Genomic DNA, 21,797 nt, shown 5'->3' with positions numbered 1-21,797 from the left:
TATTAAGGCAAAATACACTGTATACAGGGGAGCTTCATTATGATGCCCCAGTGTTGGAGGATGAGATTAATTAACAAATGTAATAGGTCAATAATATTAGGTCAGGTTTTGTGTGTTTCTAGGGGATAATGTATCTATGCCAGGATAGGCGGCAGTGCCCAGTCTTTGTAGTAATTGGTGTGGTAATACTCTGTGATCTAGCAGTGCTCTGAAATCTTGACTAAACAGAAGCATTTCTGGATGACTAGATCTTGTTCTCTTTGTCCACAATTTGAGAAGATCCAGCTAAAGGGCTGGGGTTCTTGCTGCATGCAAGTGGAAGAATGAAGAAGTTATTGTATCTCAGGAGTTCTTTTTATTTGAGTATGAAACCCTAGATATCTTCCACGAATGAAAACCAGTGCCTTGGATTTCTCTCTCTCTCTCTCTCTCTCTCTCTCTCTCTCTCTCTCTCTCTCTCTCTCTCTCTCTCTCTCTCACACACACACACACACACACACACACACACACACACACACAAATGTCACACTGGGTGGTGCTATCAAAGATTTTATTTACACAACAATTGCTACAACAGCCGGTGTCACATGTCCATTTATGTGTTTCTTACCCATAGGGTAATAGATCCACCATAATTGTTCGGTGCATTTTATAATACAGAAGGAAAATCTATGTTAATAACTACTAACAAAGTTCACAGATTACTATCAACTGGACAAAAAAAAAAATAGGTCTATGGAAAGTTCTCCCAGGAGTACGATATGCTTTGTTTCCACACATACACAGTACAGTAGGGACTCAAAGGCACATCTTCAAAATATTTTTTTCCTATCAAAGTGTCGGAAAGTGTTCTAGTCTCATGAAGGAATGAGAAGAGCTTCTGTCAGCCCTGGTGATTGGCCAGGCCGAGTTGGCTTCACTTCATTTGCAACATGAACCTGACATTAGCTGGAGTATGACGGTTCAATGTCAAACATCCACAATCTCAAAAAAACATCCAAGATCCCTCTTCTTCCCTTCTTTCCCTGACTGACAATAGCAGTTGTGCAAACTTGGGACCAACACATGTAGAAGAGTCTCCTTCAACTTAAGGCAGGACAGAGCAGCCCTCTCTCTCTCTCTCTCTCTCTCTCTCTTTCTCTTTCTCTCTCTCTCTTCCTCCCTCCCTTCTTCCTTCCCTTCTCTTTTTTTCTGTTTCCTTCCCCTTCCCCTTCTCTCTCTCTCTCTCTCTCTCTCTCTCTCTCTCTCTCTGCCTTGTGCAAACCCTCCCCTCCCCATCCCATTTCCCCACAAACAATGTTTACAATGAAAGATAATGCAGGTGCTATCACAAATAATGGTGTCTAGGAGAATATGCACGTTCCAAATCATGCAGTTCCATCCAGGTGCAGCAGAAGGAAGGACGCCAGGGAACTCTGCAGAAACCTCTCTCAAGTGCTCACTGGACAACAGGTATAATGAAGGAGAAATAGTGAGGCTTCTCTTCTCGGTGAACTGAGCATTCACCAAATAAAAGAAGACTCCGTTCTGTCTCTAGCATCCATCCCTTGAGACCAAGGAATGTTTGTCAACATGGAAGGGAGTGGTTTATTGGGCTGGGCACCACACAAGACAGAGTCTTGGGACAGAGGGAGAAGGCATGGGTTAAGCTTCCTGAGGACAGTGCTCTACAGAAATAGTCCAAGCTGGCTGACCTACAGGAACACTGCTGCCATGCTGGAGTTTAGTGAGTCCTGTTTCTGAACTAAGGTTTACTTACCAACAGTTCTAACCCAGCTTCATGTTTATTAGGAAAGCAGACATCTAGGTATAGTCCCATGAGTTCTAAAAGGTGAAGAGATCAGGTCTTCTGGTGTTGGTTGGATTTTTAATTATTATTATTATTATTAATTATTATTATTATCTTTAAATATGGATTCAAACTATACCAGTCATTTTCATTTTGCCCATCCTGTCGAAGCTTCTCCATTGATATAAGCAAAACCGGGAAAGTGTTGCATGTGCTCATACTCAGAATTCCTGCGGGTGGTCAGGGGGGTGTACATGTCACTAGAGCTCCCATATCTTGTGGAGTGCACAGGTGGGCTTGGGTAGCATGTGTTGGCTGAGGGTACTTCTGGCCATCGGGGAGTGACTGGCGTAGGGTGTAGTCTAGGGGCGCTGCTCATCAAACAAGGCTCCATCCGGGAGGTGGGGCTGTTGAAAGGGTACTTGGGAGGGTAGAAGAAAAAAATTCAAGAAGGTTAAAACCATAAGCTGTGCATTAATAACCAGGTTAGTCATATTGACAGTCTGTTTCAAATTTGATTATTTTAGAACGCTGTAGTGAGGAAATCAATGCTCTTTAAAAGACAGTGGAGAAAACCATTAGCCATAGGCAGAGGAGCATATTCACAGCCTGAGAAATCCTGGTGATTTGGTTCTCCTAAGAAGCAAAGCCCTGTTCCCTTCTCCTGGCCTAATATATTTGGAGTCCTGACTTTCAGGAAGAGGGAAAAAGTGTTTTGGATCCGAAAGAAGGTAGGTACATGGATAAGGTGAATTTCTTAAGTTATGGAACTGATTGCATTTCATCCACTCCCAAGAACAAGACTCCCAAATAAAATCACATTTGCCAGTTGAACTCAGATACTGTATGAACTGATGCAAAAAGGGAAGATTTAAGAGTATGAGAATCAACAGCTCAGAAGTTATTGCTGATAGTTTTGGTTTAAAGTGACGGCAGTCCTTGGCAGTCATCTGAGTAATGAATGACAAATGTTAGAGCTTGCTGTTAGGATGAGGGAAGAAGGGCATTCCAGAGGTAAAGGGAAGACTATAGGGCCAAGATTAGACCATCATGGAGGCTTTTTGACGATCGGAGGCAGAAGGAAAATGGCTTCAAGCAAAGAAGGTTCCCAAGAGAGATTTGTTTTAACGACCATACACATTGCTGGGCTATGCTCCCATTCATTTTTCTCTTCTGCCACAACAGCTATGCAAATCAGCCATTTTTTAGCATTAGCAGAGGGGAGGAGAAGGAGGAGGTGTAGAATCCCCTCAAAGACTCTTGTGCCAGTTGGTACAACGATAAGCCTTGCTGTGTGCTAAGGGCCACCCCTATATGGAGGGGAGCCAATAATCATACAGGCTAGAGAGAAGGCAGGGAGGGAAGGAAAGTGTTTATGTGTGGATTCTTCTGCTCCCCATCTGTCTCTCCTGACAGTTGGAAAGTAGGGACCAGAGAGATTAGGTAGGGGTCTACCTCCTGTAGGGGAGACAGACAGGCTGAAACCTAGACAGCAGGGAAAAAAGGGAGAATGACAACAACTACTGCTCCTTCCAGTCAAGTCAGCCAAAGGGACTCAGTCTTTTCGCTGTGAGAGGAGCCCAAAGTTGGATGAAACCTAGAAAGCAGGGGAGAGAGTCTCAGGGCCAAAGATGGTAGATGGAAAACTGGCCACTTGTGGCTTAACCTTGAAAAGAGGAGCTCCACCTTGGGAATGGATTCCCAAATGGGGCTAAGCCCACCTGACCCAGCAACCATGCTGTCAAGTGAACAGCTGGGTAGGAGGGAGGGCGTAGGTGGTGACTAGGAGCACCAGGGAGAAGCAATCAGGGCTGTTACCAAGGAGACGGGAGAAGAGCAAACCCCGTCTTTTGGGTCTCTACAGAAGCTCTTCAACCCTGAGAGATGGCTGATCACTTTTTCCTTCTGGTCTGTGCTGTGACAGCATCATTAACGTGTTGTGGCTTCTAGGGAGCCAATGATCGAAAGACCACTAAGAAGGCAGGCTAGTAAGCCTCCCAGCCTCCAATGGTGGGGCAGCCTTTGCAAGGTGGACCTGGCTTTCAGAAAGCAAAATCCCAAACAAGAAAGTGAGAAATTGGAGTGGGGTGATCGCTGTTATTTACAGATGGACGCTTTACTTTGCGAAGAGGATCTTTCACTGCCACTTTCTCAGAGCTCTTCCCATACCCTGTTTCTGCTTTCCAGTCTTTTCAGGAGCATACCCTGCACCTGATAGAGTGCGATGCCCCCATTCTGCATTTTAAACAGACAAGGGCAGCACAGGAGGTGTGTCCCTTTCAGCGGGTCATTTTGGCAGCCTTCACTGCTGCTTTAAACAGCCTCCAAGCCTAGATGGGGCCGGGGGAGGCGGGGGGGTGGGGCAAGTTCCCTTATCCAGCTGCTACATATTGTATGGACTGGAGAGCCTGTGAATTCTGGCTAAGACAGTGCATGCTCATTTGTCCTCACCCTTTGGTGACTCAGTGGACTTGGAATTTCATCTGGGTAGTATTCCCACCACTGATGCAGATCCCAAATGCCTCTGTAAATCTGGAGGTCTCTGACGGTTGCTGTGACCCAAAACTTCATCCCCCAGAAGGCAATTCAACTTGGTTCAATTCAATGAGCATTTATTAAAGAGCCTACTATGATTCAGGCACTGTGCTATACGCTGGGTGAACAAAGACAAAAAATATAAAATTGTCTGTACCTGCCCTAGAGGAGCTCATTCTACCTGTCAATTTGATAACAAAACTCTGAATGGAGCTAGGCTGGCTTAGATGGCAGTCACAATTCTGGCTTGGTGGGTATCACAGGGAAGATCACCTTCAAGCAGTGACTTACTTACTGGTCCTGGCAGGGTCAGGAGAGGAGGTGGCAGGGACGAGTCAACTTTAGAGCTGTTACAGACCTCAGAAATCACAGAGAAGTCCAGTTATGTCCAATAGAACGGCAGCTCTTGACCAATGATTGTGGGTTGATTCCTCGCCTATGATAATGTAGGTAGTAAGGAATGGAGCCAGTCTTCACACTTTGGTCATCAGCCACCATGGCTAGTGGAGCTGCCCACTGAGTTGCTCTGCCTCTCATTGATAACACACCTGGTTGTAATGGATGCCCCCAAAGCCTTGCCGGAGCTCCCCTTCCCTTGCCATTAGGACTGAGGAGTACTCGCTCACCTTGATGGCTTGTTGATTTGACCTTTGTCTGTGTCCAGAACCCCTAGCATCTTCAAGACTCAGCTCAGCTCAAACCCTCACCATGTTCAGGAGGCCTTTCTCTGTCCGCATTGATGCTAAAATCTTCCCTTCTAAAACTATCATAGATCCACTCTGTAAGTATTTGTACATGATATGAATGATGCCTTTCCCATTAGAATATTGGTTCCTTGAGGGTAGGGACTGGTTTGCACAGCACTTAGCACCATGCTGCACATAGTGAGCCAATGCTCATCGATCAACTGAATGATTGATTGATGACATGGCATCAGAGTGGATTTACCCATGTATGTTGCTCGCCACCAGATGGAGCACTTTCCTCCAAGGGAACATGGCACAAAAATTTGTGGGTTTTGTTCTTGACCAAATATCCCATATGCAGCTGTGCCCGTGGGTTGGGTCATGAGCTCAAACAAGAAAAAAACAACTAGGCTTTAAATATCTCCTATGTGACAATCAAATTCTGTTATGGCTGTTTCTGACATGGAAAGTTCTGTCCTGGTAGGTCAGCTAATTGCAAATGAGTCAGTGGTTTCTTTTCTCCATAGTGAAGAGACCATTGAAAGACAATATTCGTGAAGTGCCCACTGGCCCCTGCCTGGCGATTAACTCCCCCAAGGAAGCTTCTATTCAGCCTTGTTAGAGTGTCCTCTGCAGCAAGGCCATCTGCATCACCTCTAGCACTCTGCATCCGGCTATCACGAAGGGTCCTGGAGCTTGCAGAACTCAAAACCCTGGAGCCCGGAGACCAGGGCTAGGCATAAAAGCCACACTTGTTGGAGGGCTCTTGACAGGAAATTGCTATTTTTCTGAGTCAAACCACACTTGTTGCTGGGACCATGGTTTAACAGAGATGAGATGCATGACTTTCTACCCCTTGTGAGTGCAGTGTGTGTGTGTGTGTGTGCGCGTGTATGTAACAGAAACAGAGAGAGACAGAGATACAGAGAGAGACAGAGATAGAGAAGAGAGGAAGACACAGAGACAGAGAAGAGAGGGAGGGGGAGAGACAGACAGACAGAGACAAAGAGACAGAGACACAGAGAAAGAAGAGATGGAGAGAGAGAGAAATAGACGAAGAGGGAGACAGAGACAGAGAGAGACAGAGAAGAGAGGGAGAGACAGAGAGACAAAGAGACAGAGAGAGACGGGAGATCAGTCAAATAGTTAGAATTTAGATCCTTCCAAACTTTAGAATGAATTTTGACTTTTTTGGGAGGGATGGGGAACCATCTTACAACATGCTATTTTAAGTCTATTTCCAGTACCAAAGGCTTATTTTTCTCCACATGGAGGAAGAAAGAATGAATCCTTTATTCCTGTCCTCTGCCAAGCTGGCTGCTGCTTGTGCAAGAAGGTGAAAGGTGGTCCTGTGAGCACTGTCAATTGTTTTCCTAATGAAAGCTGGGCTAACATTCCCTCAACATGTCACTTAAGGACTTGGGCCTAATGGACCATCCAAGCTCATTGACTGGTTGAATTCTCTCAGGTCAACGTCAAAACCTATACTTGGAAGAAAGATGAAGAAAGGTCAGGGTGAACTTTTCAAAAAAAGCCCATGACACTCTATGTTTCATCTTTAGACAGTCCCTGAGGAGCTGGACACTGGCCTTACAAACCTCATGGCCTTCCTGTGAAGGCCCTACCTTCTATGTATCACCCATCATTGCATAAACAGAGAAACCATGGCCAAGAGTGGTTACAAGAGATTTTGTCTTGCTGAGGAAGTCAACAGTAGAGTCAAGGGAAGAATCTCAGCCCACTTCTCAGCCCTAGTTCTGCTTCAGAAGATCCATTCACTTGGCCTCTGTTGGTAACCTAGAACCCTCTCTAGCTACTGGTCATTAAATAACATTGTTCAGGTATATATTTTCCCAGACTACAAAAGGATTACCCATTTGGGGGTAACTCCCAACTACCATAAAAAAAATCAACTCTGGCAAAACAGAACTGTGTGAGACTTAGAAAGCCATCCATTTCTCCCCATGTCAGTGAATTAAGCACAAATTCAGGAGATCACCTTCTGGGATTTCATAAAGGAGAGAGGGCAGGGAAGAAGAAAACAGGAAAGAAAATAAAGGAAGGTGTGATTTCCTTTTCCCCTTCATTTTTAGTTGACCTAGACAGCACTATTTTGATCACCCTGAGAAACTGGATCAAAACATGAGGAGTCTATGTTCCCCATCACTGGTGGTCCTCAAGCAAAGGCTGGATGACCCCTTGTCAGGAGTATTATAGAGATCAGGTACAAATTGGATCCAATAGCCTCTGGGCTTCCTTCCACCCTTGAGATCCTGTGATCTCACAAAGCAATTCTCAGCCATCATTAGGACCTCTGGAAGTAGCACGGCTTCTGATCCCAAGAGCCTCAGTACCTCAGTACTCTTCCTGACGCAGCTAGCAGGCTTTAATGAAAGCCCCAGGTGATGAACTAGTGGAACTGATGCCCGAGTTTGTCTGGGGATTACCCAAGGGCTCTCCCATGATACTGCAGATGAAAATCAAAACACAGCCATTTACACCAAGCGTCCCATGTGTTATGGCCATATTCTCCTGCCTCCATCCAAAACATGATGTAATCCAAGAGGCTTTAAGTGATCTCTTCCAGGCTACACAGATTTGAAGTCTGGATCATCCATTTTTATCCACATGCCCTAATATTTGCCAGAGGAGAAAACCGGGCACTGAGTGATGAGTGAATGAATGAAAAAGTATTAATCAAGCGCTTACTATATGATGGTAGATGTCTGGAAAAGATTGTCAGGCCCCAGCCCAAAACTCTTTCTCACTTATCTCACACAAAGATAAGAAAACAGAAAACTGGAGGGACAATGAAGCAAGAGAGAACAGGGTTAGGTGCCCCCAGTGACCAGGAGCCCTTTGGGGTCAGGAACTACTTTCTGTGGTTTTATTGTAGCACCACCACCTCACAGAGTACCTTGAATATATAATAAATGCTTACTGAATTGAATCAGAAAAAATAGAAATGAAATTGTCGGCAAAGGAACTTTGTCAATTGCCTCCTGGCGAAGGTTCCTGACCATACATGATTCTCACTTGCAAAGAGCCAAGGGAGTTAATTTAGCAGCTCTCAGCCCATGAGACATCCCAAGGGAAAGAATGGACAAACAGACACAAATGAGTTGTGTGAGCCAGACAATTTTTCAATCTATATTTAAAGGTAAACTCTAGATTTACTAAATGGACTTTAAAAAGTCCATTTTAAGCTAGGTTGGTAGAATTGCTTATTTTTTGTTGCAAATGAATGTACAGAAGGATGTCATTGAAGCTGGTTCATATTGGCTTTGGAGAATGGATTGTTAAATTTTCAATGTTATACCTTGGAAATAGACACATGGTACAAATCAGGGCTTCATTGATTCTGTTGATTGATTATCTAGAATTAAGAAAGTGATGGAGAAAATGTGGATGATGAAGATGAAATGTTAAAGTGTGAGTCCTAAATATATTTGTTTGGGGTTTTTTTGGAGAGCCAGTTGTTAAACATTTACCAGCACACCCCTGATGTTACCTGACATAGTGAATGCAATTTGTTGGTGGATGTGGTGGAACAAGGATGCATGAAATGCCCAAAGTCTTGATCTTCCCCCATTGAAGGCACTAAGTGCATCAGGTAAGTAAGGGAGTTAAGGGGACTGAACAAAGGTCATTGTGGGGTCAGTTCCACTGAGATTCTACCTTGATGGGGCAGGTCTTGGGTCAAAGGCTCAGGGTACAAGCACAAAGGAGACAGTAGAGAAGGGAATCTGTTGAAAAAGACAGAACGCTCACAAGATGAGACATCTTAAAGGTAATCCCATCTGGAGCCATCACCAATAAGGAGACTAAATCTGAGACTGGTGGAAAAGGCATCAATCACTTGATAAAGACTTATTCAACATTTACTGTACGTAGGCTTGCTATATGGGCAACTGTGTGGTACAGTAGATAGAATGCTGTCAAGCACCCCAAAATGTGCCTGACACATGCAACAAGAAAGACTACCTCTGATCAGCTTTTAAAGACAAATTCAGTTGGGGGGGGGGCAGGGAGACCTTCTGGAGACAACTTAAATTACAAGGTCCCAGGTTGGGGGGAAGGAAGACTCCAAGACATGTCCCAGTAGTGGAAAGAAAGATCCTGTGACATTAGTTCCTGTGGGAAGAGACCTTGGGGATATAAGGAGGCTACTATCAAGGGAAGAAGAAGGACAGGGCTGGGTCAGGGAGGATCTCACCTGGGGTGGGGCCACCAGGGGTAGAATGACGTACCATCCACTATTTTTCTATTTTAACTAATTATTCTTGATAACTAGGTGTGGAGTTATTTCAGCAAGTTCTAATTTCAGTGTCCTGAGGCAAAGTCCCAGTTGCCTTCCCCTAGTTATGGCTTAGTTTGTCACAGGTTGTTAATAACACAGATGGGCCTGGGACCCACGGGTCCTGAGTCCTTGTCCAATGATCTTTCCATCGCATCATGCTGCCTATTAATGAGAAACATGGAGTTAATGAAGAAGCCATAATAATGAGGATAATGAGATGACTTGTCCAAACATTCTTGGTGCACACTGAACAAAAGGTTTCCTACAGAGGAGAGGATTCCTTTGTTAAAATGGAAGTCTATACTGCCTTTTCTTTCACCAAGGAAAGAAGAAGCAGTTATTGTATGTGGGGAGACAGAAAAGCAGTGATGGGAATGGAAGCAATGTTTGAAAATAAAGGGAAATAATATCAGGAAAATAGTTCTGAATGAAGAAAACTGTCTCATTTTGCATAATTGGAGTGTTTGAGGACTCTCTAGTTAATAAGCAGAACCTGTCCTATCAATGAAGATTTACTAAGCACCTACTATGTGCCAAACTGTAGGAATCCAAAGATGAACATTAAGCAAGCCCTGCCCTCAAGGAGTTTATTGGACTTTAGCATTGAAAATCTTTCTGACCAAAAATGTCCTAATTGCCTTCTAGGTACAAGGAACTGTAGATGCAAAGATGAAAAATTGTATAGTCTCTGCCCTCAAGGAGTTTGGAGGGTGGTGGTGGCGGTGGCAGCAATAAAATGCATAAAAGAATGACACAAAATCAAACAGATTAAGTGCCAGGAGAGACCTAGCAAAGTCCGGCAAGAAATGTGAAGATGAAGGGATCCTAGTCAACTGCCTTTGTGGCTTAGGTTGACAGGAATGATAGAGGATGATGGAGGCAGATGTTATTTTCCCTGCTAGAAAATCTTCCAGTTTGGGAACACTAATATAATAACAAGGCCTCATTTGATGCATTTTGAAGCAGATAGATAACCCAGAGAACTGAAGTGACTGACACTGGACTCCTAATTCTCAATGGCTACAGATTAGAGAACTTGGACTTGATAGGACAGACGTTCTAGGCATATTGAGACAAGGCAATGACTTGATAAAAAAGTAGTCTGGCAGGGGATGAGTAGGGTGGAGAAGGAAAAGAGAGGGAGAAAATATTTATATAACATCTCCTATGTTCCAGTCACTGTGCTAAGCACTTTGATCCTCACAACAACTCTGCAAGGCAAGTGCCTTTATTTTCTCCGTTTTACAATTGAGGAAACTGAGGCAAACAGAGGTTAGATGTCTTGCTAAGAGTCACAAAGCTAGTAAGTATCTGAGGCTGGATTTGAACTTAGATCTTCCTGGCTCCAGGTCTAGAATTCTAGATTGATTTGGAAAGGGCTAAGACCTCTAAGCATGAAGCATTGAAGATGAAGAAGTATACATACAGAGTAGTCAGGAACACTTTACATTTTCTGGAAAAAAATCAGTGTTCTGTCTCATTTTTAAAGTAAATGTTAATTTACAAAAATTGAGTCACCTTTTAGTTTCTTAAGTTTGTTTGGGGAGAGAAAGAGTGTCCTTTAGTCAAAGCAGTGGAACAAATGCTGACTTTGGAGCCAGAGGACCCAGATTCGAATCCCAGCTGTGCTATTTACTAGCTGTGTGACTCTGGAGTCATCACTTAATGTCTTCCATCCTCAGTTTTCTCATCTGTCAAATAAAGGGGTTGGATTAAATGGTTTCTGAGGTTCCTTCTCATTCTAAAGCTAGGATCGGTAAGGATTTAGTAAGTTATTCCTTAAAAAGAATTGAATGCCCTGGTTGTCCACCCTAGTGACATCTGCTGACTGACGGCATACGGGAGACAGGTGGATGGATGGAAAGGGGAGCATCTAAGAGAACTCCAGCCTTTAGAGGGGAAGGCCCGAAGATATGAAATACATCAACTACTTCTTTTGTCCACCCAGTGACACTCAGCACAGCTGTATACACACTGGTAGAGGCTTAATAAATACACGTTATCATAATTTGACTTGACACAAAACAGTTTGTAAAGAAGGGAAAGTAACCTTACCTGTGAGGAGCCCCTGTGGTATGGAGAATAATGGAGGGGCCCAGAAATGGCTGTGTCATGTGACAGGGATGGGTATTGACTCTGCATTGGGTGGGGATGCTGGTTGCTGTAGGTTCCATAGTTGTAACTCCCCGTGTAGCTAAAAAGCAACGAGTATTGTTTCGTGAATAATGTTATTGTAGCGAGTCAGGTGGATATTCCAAACATATAATACAATCAGTTCTAGGTTCTCTCTGTGGGCTATCTCATCTGTCTTCTCTTCATCGTCATCACTTGGCACCCCCCGAATTATGTTTCCCTACCAGCCAGCCTATGCTCAATGAAATGAACACTGCCTGCTCCTTGGTAGAACCACACCACAGCGTCTGTGGGGCAGAAGACCAGCAATGGTGGGGAACCTTAGCTCACTTGCCTTTTAAATAGATTCATAAAGACCCCAACAACAGGTTGGCCCTTACAAGTCCTTCTTCCACAGGGGACCCCAAATCATAAGGGGCACAAAGAACAAATTGAAGGGAAGAACCAATGGGAATCCTTAGCTCAGGGCTTTCAGTTGTTCATTTCCTTAGAGGAGTGGTTCTCAAAGTGTGGCTCAGGACCTCTAGGAGGGCCCCAAGACCCTTTCAGGGGATCTATGTGATCAAAACTATTTTCATAATAATATCAAGATGTTTTAATTTCTAACTCAGTAAATATCAATAGACATAGCCTACTTAAACCAAAGCTCTTTGGGATCCTCAACAATTTTAAGAGCATAAAGGGATCCTAAGGCCAAAAAGTTTGAGAACCACTGTCTTAGAGAAAATGATGGACATGCGAGAGGCCAGCACCAGGAATGAAATGATAAGGCAGAGCAAGGACATGGGAAGGTAACCTACCCGTGCTCCTCTCGGTGGGGATAAACTGGTATCCGATGGGTGACAGAGGTAGACGGCACATGAGTGCTTCTCATACAGGGCAGCTGTTGGGAGCTTTCAGCAGGTGAACCAGCAGCTGTTGTCACTGTGTATGTAAGGGACCAGGTGTAGGACTGCATTGCTCCTGCTAAGACAAAATGGTGCTCTGTTTGTCATGGAGCCTGGTGATAGGGTGTCAGCATCATCTCCAATGGGCCCCAAGAGAGGCAAGGAGGGGACATTCAGTCAGTGAAAATAAGCATGATGAGTAACTTTAAGTCAAGAATTTAACAAGCTCATTTTGGTAGAGCTCATAGCATGTAGCGCAATAATACCTTGTCCTGATCAAATAAGATCAGAGATTTTGAGATGGAAGGAACAGAAGAAAATCATCCCTAGAGGAAAGTGTGAGAATGTAAGGACTTGAGATCAGCACTTAGCTTGAATTATAAACCAAAGCTTATGCAGAACTAGGCATCCAAGAGAGTGAAGAGACTGGGATCAATGTCATCGCAGGATGGATGAACTGGGGGAGCTGGGGATGCTTACTTTGGAAAACAAGTTATAGAAAGGACATGATCAGTGGTATCAAATATGTGAGACTCTGTTCCATGGGAAAGGGATCCGGCTGACTCCAAAGGGCAAAACTCAAAGTCGTGGGTGGAAGGCACAGGGAGACAGACTTTAGTTCATTATAATGAGACGCCTCCTTATTATCAGAGCTGTCCAACAGCAGAATGGACTTGGTTGTGTGGCAATGAGGTCCCCATCAGTGAAGGTGTAGAAAATGGATAAGGATCCATCATGGGTGTCTTAGAGCATGTTCCTATATCAGGCAAGGGCTGGACTAGCTAAGTTCTGAGTTCTCTCCCCCCTCTAAGTGTTTATGATTTGAAAACATTTCTCCTTTGAGTCAGGCTCCAATGCTGACCTAATAATGGGCATATTTTTTTCCAAATAAGATTTGCCCTAAGTATAAAGCGTGAGTTTAAACTACTTTAAAGGTTTGGATTTGCTGGGATGGGGTGGGGAATGTGGCAGGGCATGAGAACATGCAAAAGAATTAGAATGCATCTCTTAGGTATCAGGTATGGACAACAACTCGCCTGATTCTCTTCTAAAAATTAGCAGAGTCATTTCAGACTGCTTGCTGTCTTGGGGAGGGGAGAGGGAAGGGAAGGAAGGAGAAAAATTTGGAACTCAAAATCTTAAAAAAATGAATGTTCAAAATTATCTTTAGATGTAATTAAAAAATAAAATTCTATTTACATTTAAAAAAATAAAAGAAAGTCATCAGAGTCTTAAGCTATTCAATTCTTTAAGGGATTTGAAAATCTAGGCTTTGCCATACAAACATTATGTAACATTTAGCCTTTCAGGAAAAATATAGAGCACTCATAACTTTACAGGAATTGGAGGAGAGGAGGTTGGGATAATAATGAACCAACCATTAGAAGCTGAATGAGAACATAGGGATTTCCCTTAGATTTTTTAAAAAAGAGTTAGATGAGGAATAGAAGGATTTTCCCCCCAAAGGTGGGAACTGGCAACATTTGAGAGAAGGTAGGAGAAATCAGGCTATGAGGAAGGAATTGCCATTAGAGATCGGAGTTCTAAAGCAGAAACACAATGAAACCTCTTGAAAATGGATTCCCTTGCCTTGGATGTGTGTTTCCACTCTGCCATTTACTGGCTATGTCACTGTTGGCATTGCGTCATGTTGGGATTCAGTTTCTTCTTCCACAATATGGGATAGTTAGACTAGATGATCTCTTTCTTTCCAGTTCAAAAATTCTGTGCTACTGATAGATTTCCAAGATGGCACATTTTTGGTGAAAAACATCAACTTAGAATTATAGATTTAGAACCAGAAGGGATCTTAGGGGATGTCTAATCCACCCCCCTCATTTTATGGGTTAAGAGTAGTTAAGTGACTTGCCCAAGGTCTCAAAGGTAGTAAGTGGCAGGGCTGAGATTTGAACTGAGGTTTTCTGACTCCAAATCCATTGCTCTTCCCACTTTCTCACACAATCTTTCAGGATCCTAGACCTAGAGATGAAATTGACATTAGAGGTCATGTGGTCCAATGGCATCAGACTCAAATGGAGACAGATCCCTGATTTAGAAAACCACACATTAACATTATCTATGTGGTATTGTATTTTTACTTATTTTATTAAATATTTCCCAATTACATTTTAATCTAGTTTTAATCTAGTCTAATGCCCTCATAGTACAGATGAGAAATTTGAGACTGGGAAAAACTCAATGACTCATCCTAGGTAACATAGGCAGTAAATAGAAGAGCTGGGATTGGGATCCAGGTTCTCTGCTGAAATTCAGCCTATTTTTTCACAATGTCATGATACCTTCCCTAAGGAAACTCCAACTGGGTGATACCAGTTAACACTATGATAAAATCCAAATTGACCAAAGAAAGCAAAAATGATGCATGTTTCAAGGGAAAGAGGTGGGTGGAGCATTAGCCTTGAAGCCAGGAGAGACTGGGAGCTTACGATACAAACTAGCCATGTGACCCTGGGGCAAGTCACTTTACTTTGCTGTGTTCTGACACTCTAAGAATTGAACAGTCACAGAAGGTGGCAACCTGCCCTGGTGGAATGACTTGCCTCATCTGGGAATTCTTTATGCTAGGATTTGGCCTGAGAGCTACTACCACATTTAAAATTAAATTTGTTTTGTATTTTTTTTAAATGTAAAAACCATTTTTTAGCTCCTCTATTGTACAGAAAGAGGAGATGAACTGGGCTATGGTATGCTGACTCCACCCTATGCCATTGCAATAACAGATCTAGTCCCTAGTCCAGGGAAATGTTTTGGGGAAGCATTTAGGTTCAGTCCTATGCTCTCTCAAGAGGTCAGGAAACTGATGTTGAAATTTCTAAGAAGGTAACAACTAGTTTTTAATGCTGGGATAAATTTCCCATTTTTCCAGGGCAAAGAAATAGTTAAGATATGGTAAAAGGTATCAGTCATCCATTAGTAAATAGGGACATCTAGATCTTGGGGATGCGTTCATGTCTATGGTTTGAAAGGACAATTCCATTAGCAAATGAGTAATTGGCTGGCCTGGGAACAAACTATATACTTATTAGAGGGGTGGCCATTGGAATAATCATTAATAGGGCTTTTGTCATTTAGAAAGAATGAGGGTCCATCACCCTTTTGGAATCTTCTTCAATTGGGGGAGGGGACCCACAGATAAAGTTGGCCCCATCAGCTCAAGGTTCTGCCAGGGGACCATTTATATGGATCGACTTTTCCTTAAGCAGGCATCATATAATCACCCCCAATTTAATTTGCTGTCTTTGTGTTGGGCAAAGTGAATGGGAGAAGTTTGGAATGTGGGATGAATGGTTAACTTTTATGGCCAATGCCAGAAGTAAGAAAAGACTTAAGAAGCCTATAAAAGGTACAGATGGAAGGTCCTCCAACCCAGTGGTGACCCAGGCTGAAAGAATGAGGCCCAAACAGGACATTTTTGTGACTTCAACGGAGGTTAAGAAATTGCCTCCCTGTGTCATGTTAAACAGGTTGGTTGATTTGTCACCAAATGTCATACTCCCTTTTCTTGAAAGAAAGGCAGGAATTTAAAATGGAGTGTAGGTTTGGAGCCAGGGTGTTGGGGTATAAAGAAAGGGTGAGAAGTATAGCATTGTTTTTCTTCCATTTTCCTAGACCTGGAAATTTTTTTGTGGAAAAGAAAGAAACAGGAAACAATTGAACTAACTAGTTACTCTGTGCAGTTCTATTGAAAAAGTCCTGCAGATTGGGGAGGGGAGGAGAAGAGAAGGAGATAAGCATTTATTATGTACCTACTGTGTGCCAGCTTCTGGGTTAAACTTTACATATATGATCTTGTCTAATCCCAGCAACATCGCTGCAAAGTAGGTGCTATTATTATCCCCAGTTTACAGGTGAGAAAACTAAGGCAGGGAGAAATTAAGTGACTTGCCCAGGGTCACACAGCTAGGAAGTATCTAAGGTCAGATCTGAACTCAGGTCTTCCTGACTCCCAATCCAGCTTTCTATCCACTGAACTATCTAGCTCCTGACTCTGGATTTTTAGGATCTATGCTTAAATCCTGTCTCTGCCTTGGGCAATTCCTTTCTCTTCTCTGGGCCTCAGTTTCCTCATCTGTAAAAAGAGATGGTTGAACTGGATATCTTTTAATACCTTTTTCAACTCCAAATCTATGATCCTACCAAATATTTTCATCATATATAATGAAGTTCCTTTCATGAGGTAACAACTGACTATATGTCAATTTCTGTTTCATACATCTAGGTTTTTCTCCTATTTTCAGTTAAAACATATAATATTAAACAGAAATTCTGTTGCAGATAAACCCGGCAGTCATTTGTCTATAAAACTGGAGCTTCCTTGAAACTATATCTTGTATCAGCGGATTTAGAAAAGATACAAAGATTTACATTCAGAACATGCTTAGATAAGTGTGAGGGTTCCATTGATGGAAACTTACTTATGCAGATCAGAAATGGAATATAGTGAGTTGATTAAGAGAAAGCCCATAGTTACTGATGGACACACCCACCTTCATAAGGCCCCACACATTTGAAAGCTATTGTATAGCTGACTCTCCGTTAGACAGCCAATACTACATCTCATCAGCTCTGGGATCATAGGTCCAGAGCCGGAAGAGACCTTGGAGGGCCACTAGCCCAAAGACTTCATTTTAAAGAGGAGGAAATTCATCTCTACAGAAATTAATTGACTTGAGCAAGGCCATACAGATAGGAAAAAGGCAGAACCAGAATTTGAAAGTCAGTCCTCTGTTTCTGAATCACCTACAATTTTTGCTCCAGGTAAAGTCTAACTGAGATGAGTCTGGAAAACATGAGCATAGCTTTGTCAGTTGAAAAGACATGTAACTGAGGAGACCAGATCATCAAGGAAATGAGATCTTTATTGGCAATGTTCCTGAGAAAGATTTGCCCAAGAAATCAGATTCAAATCAATACTTTCCAAACTAAGGTCCACCAGACTTTATCCAAAAGCAGAAAATTAACTTCTACATTAAGAAGACGTCTAAGACAATAGAAATCTGATATAATACCTTTCTAAAAATTAACCCAAGGAATAAATTGTCTCCTTCATAGGACAATTATATTATTATTTTATAAATGAAACATATCACAAGTTCCTCGATAGTGAAGAAGGGCATTGTTTTAGCTTCCATATTATTAGAGTCCAAAATGGCCTCTCGATAATCCATGTTTACTAATTGTCTCTAATAGGCCTGTACAGCATTGATAACCCAAAGGAATGAATTTCTTGTTTTCTTCCAAGAACATGTTCTCATTTTGAGTGCTAACTGCTGCGTAAGTCTTTCATAAATGGTGCTCAAGGAAAACATTTGGCATCATCATGCATGATGAAATTTTTTAATGTGTCCTGGAGACATCCAAGAACAAAGTCAGAGTGCCCCGAATCTTCAAAGGTTACCAACATCTGACAAGAATCTGTTCCATATTTATATTTCGGAAGAGATGCTTTTATGACCTTTTAACGTGCTACATTCAAGTTTCCCAGCGTGTTCCATCCCCCAGCACACCTGCCCTCCCCGTCATCTGATTCCTGACATACACCAGAAAGAAGTTGGGCAAACTTATAAATCTGATGAGATTTACAAGCAGGTAGAAAAATATTCCTTTCCCAATCCTCCAATGTCACTTCCTTTTTTCTCTTTGCTTCACATTGGAACACATGCTCCTATGTGGTCATTGAATCCTGGGTGAGAGCTCCCAGCAGCAGCTACTAATGAAGATAGCTACAATTGAACAGTTTTGAAGGAAATTTAATTCCTTCTCAAAGTAAGATCAAGAAATAAACAGGAAGGAGAAATATGCAGATAAACATAGCAGTCTTCACAAGGGAAAGGATTCTATTTAGCTGCTCACTCCAAGTGACCCACAGTTATCCTAAGTCAGGATGAGGACAGACCACTAGGAAACCAAGTGGTTTCCATGAAAAATCTCATAAAATCCTTGGGACCTCAGGGGTCTCATCTTTAGAGGAACAAGAATTCCTTGTATAATGTTCCTGGTCATTCAGCTTCTTTTTTGAAGACTTCCAGTAATGGGGAACTCATCACCTCCTGAAGCAACCAGTAGCATTTTGGGATGGCACCTAATAGGAAATTATTTTGTTTTTTCCATAGAGGTGAAATGAATCTCTTCCTAGGTTCCAGTGAGCCTACCTTTATCCTCTGGGGATGTGTAGAATCATCAGAGATCTTTCACAACTCTCTACTAGATGCTGGGGATGTAAAGATGAGAATGGAGCAGAGCCTGCCTTCAAGGGGTTTACCTCCTACTTTAAAACAGTAATGACACCAGAATCCAGACAGGGCAAAGAGTTGGGCTGGGAGTGGAATGTGAGGGGGGTGCAGAAAGAAAAGGAGGAGTGGGGAAGGGGAGACAGAGGCAGGAGATGAAGGGGAGGGGGAAAAAGAGAGGGGGAAGGAAATACCAGCTGGAGAGGATGGACCTTTAGAAGGAAGATGGTTTCTTTTTGAACTCTGTAAGCTTTTGTAGAAAGAAAATACAGGGCAACTAGCAAATAGGCACAATCTTGCTAATCATTGGCTATCAGAAAATACTTTATCTCAAGGGCTGTTATCATGTCCTCTGACGCCCTTGGCATTGAATCTGAAGAGACCATATTGAGCTGTTGGTATGGATTCAAGCTGAAAGAAGCCAGGAGTGGGGAGTTTGCCTCCCCCTGCCCTGATGCTTTGGAATCCTTGTTCACCTCGTGGGTCCAACCTATTTCTTTGTGGGCAGCCCCCCCACCCCTCACCATAGTGTCAATTGCCCTCACTTCAAATCACAAATTGAAAGCTAGAAGGGAACTTTGAGATGACCTCTCATTTTATAAAGAGAGAAACCAGACACAGAAGGGTTAATCAACAGACTCTGGGTCTTCTGACTCCAAATCCCACATTTTTTTTCAGGACACCAGATAGCCCCATGGTCAAGATAACTGGGGTTCACCCCCTAGCTTTGATACTAACTTCACATACAAGTCACTTGAACCCTCTGGGCCTGTACTCCCTCATCTGTAAAATGGGGTCAGTAATGCTTTTACTATTTTTTTCTTTTTCTTGCTTCTCAATGGGCACAGGAGGAGAGGGAAGGAAAGAATTTGGAGCTAAAAATAAAATAAAATTGAATGAACAAGATAGAGTGCTTGCTGGGCTGGGAGTCAGGGAGGGCTGAGTTCAGGTCTTGACTCTGATGCTTGCTATCTGGGTAACCCTGGGTAAGTCACTTCATTTCAGTGTGCCTCCTGAGGACATCATTACTAAGTCTTTGGCAATCTGGATTCTACTGTAGAAAGAAAGAGGTAGGAAGTCCCCACACTGGGAGTTCCCACTAAATAAGACACATAGCTTCATAGTATAAGGCTATCTTCTAGGTCTGCCTCTATGGACATGATTTCTAGGGAGATCAGCCTACAGCCCCTGGCTGGGTTGAGGGTGTGATTGTGGACGCACACCTACTCTCCTGCTTCCTCTCAGCTTCTTTCTTATGGTTTGTCCAGTTATCATAGGGAAGGGAGAGTGGGAAGGAGTCAAGATGTGATTTTATCCACCTGTGGAGGTCCCAGCATGGGAGTTCTCTCCATCCACATAAATCCCCATCTTGCCCAGAGGGTCACATAGCCAGTATATGTCAGAGCAGAACCTGAACCTAGGCCTTTCTGATTTCAAGTCCGGCCCTTTAACCATGATCCCTCCTGCCTCCCCTCTCCTCACTGGTGCCCACAAAGGGCTCTGCCTAAGAGTTTGAGGCCTCTTAGGTAAGATGTCTCCAAAGTCTTAGCGTAGTCCCAAGCTATCTGAGTTTACAGTGGTGCTAAGCTTGCCTGCGTTTGTTGGATTGAATAGAAGAGGGATGAACCCTTGCAAGGGGACTGGAGAACGCCAAGAGATGTAGATAGCTGCTTGTGGGTGGCTAGTGTTCCTAGTGTGCTTCAAAAATGACAGAGGACTTTACATAGGCTGGATCAAATGAGACAATTGCAAAGTGCTTAGCACATAGTAGGTGCTGTGTAAATGTTAGCTATTATAATCCTATTATCTTGTCTGATCCCCACCACAATCCCACCAGGTAGATGCAGCAGCATTATTACCCCCTTTTACAGATAAGGAAACTGAGACTTTGTGATTTACTGGGGTCACAAAGCTAGCAAGCATTTGAGGCAGGATTTGAACTCAATTATTTCTGTGTCAACCCCATGGCCCTGTCCACTGTGCTTCCTGGCTACCTGGCAGATACATATTATTTTACAATCCCCTGCTAACAGTGTGTCTGTTCCTTCTCAAAGAGAGTGGGTAGGTGAGCATCTCTCTGAAGGCCCATGGGCCCAGAGGTGACAAGGAGCTGGGTGGTACCTGTTGTGCTGAGACCAGTATACTCTGGGGATGGGTTGCTGACAGGCGAGGAGGGAGGTGGCACTTCTACTGACGTGGTGGACTTTGCTGGTGAGAAGGAAGGCACGGGTGATGGAGTCGGAGGGGCAGGCTCTGCCAACAGAATCTCTTCTCTGACCTCTGCTGCGGGCAAAGAGACATGCATGTTAGGAGGTGGCCTGATGGCTGGATGCCAGGGAGTGGGCTGGAGGTGATTAGAACAATGGGAGATTGGCACCCTCTGCCCAAATGACCAGGGAAGCTTTGAACTCCTATGGCAGCCCTATGGGATCATGTGGGCAAGAGTCAAGTAGGACTGATAGATATGTGTGGGCTGCATCACTGGGCTGGGGAGGCAAGCACAGAGAGGGGCGGGCATTGTTCTGGGAGGGGAGCGGGGCCTCCAAGCCCCAGGAGTATCTCACCCACTGACTGGAGTGTCTTGAGCAGGGAACTGATGTTAAGGATGGAGAGGCCTAGGTGAAGATGAGTGTGGAGTCTAAACTGGGACTATCCTTGTTCTCCTCTTTCTCGCTGGTTGATCTTAGAGTGCAGAGACCGCCCCCCCCTTCCCCGCCCCCGGCGCAGGTAGTCTAACGACTTCATTTTACAATGAGGAGCTGATTGGCAGTGGTCAGCACCAGGAAAGTGGACTGACTCAGGAATAAAAAGGGCCAAGATTCACACCTTTCCTCTGAGGTTGGTTATCTATGGGACGCTGAGCAATTCCCAAAACAAGTTACTCTCTGGGCCTCAGTTTCCCCATTTGTAAAAATGTGTCAGTGACCTCTAGGATTCCTTCCCTTTCTAGACTGATGACTCCAGCCCTCCAGGGGCTGAGGTTCAGAGAGGTGTATCTACTTGTCCAGTGTCACACAGTTGGCGAATGTCTGATGGAGGATGTGAAGCCAGGTTTCAGTGATTACAAGTCCAGTGATCTAGCCACCATGCCACTCCGTCTCATCCAGGTCACTTTGGGAAGTTGAGGCAAGAGGAATTTGGGGCAGGGGAGAGCAGGGAGGGTGAGGAGCTGGATTTTGAGCATAGGGCCAGTTCTAGATCTGAAGGAATCCCAGA

At 43.6% G+C, this 21,797-nt stretch overlaps 1 protein-coding gene across 6 annotated transcripts in view; it reads right to left on the bottom strand.

The window, feature by feature from the left end:
• Positions 1-450: 450 nt before the first annotated feature.
• The window catches only part of RFX4 (regulatory factor X4), a 128,220-nt gene continuing 106,873 nt past the window's right edge, over positions 451-21,797 (bottom strand). For 3 of the 6 annotated variants that reach the window (XM_072655821.1, XM_072655824.1, XM_072655825.1), the window contains 4 exons: positions 20,703-20,864; positions 12,244-12,409; positions 11,366-11,504; positions 451-2,210 (listed from right to left, as the gene is read on the bottom strand). In XM_072655821.1, the coding sequence (XP_072511922.1) occupies positions 1,938-2,210; positions 11,366-11,504; positions 12,244-12,409; positions 20,703-20,864 (740 nt within the window). In that variant the 3' untranslated portion in view covers positions 451-1,937. Of the gene's footprint in view, positions 2,211-4,155; positions 6,493-11,365; positions 11,505-12,243; positions 12,410-20,702; positions 20,865-21,797 lie in introns of those variants that run through there. The other 3 variants (XM_072655823.1, XM_072655822.1, XM_072655826.1) reach the window with 3 other exon arrangements.

This window comes from Notamacropus eugenii, chromosome 3, assembly GCF_028372415.1.
Source record: "Notamacropus eugenii isolate mMacEug1 chromosome 3, mMacEug1.pri_v2, whole genome shotgun sequence".
In the NCBI taxonomy this organism is placed as follows: Eukaryota; Metazoa; Chordata; class Mammalia; order Diprotodontia; family Macropodidae; genus Notamacropus; species Notamacropus eugenii.
This window is presented reverse-complemented; position numbering and strand designations above follow the sequence as displayed.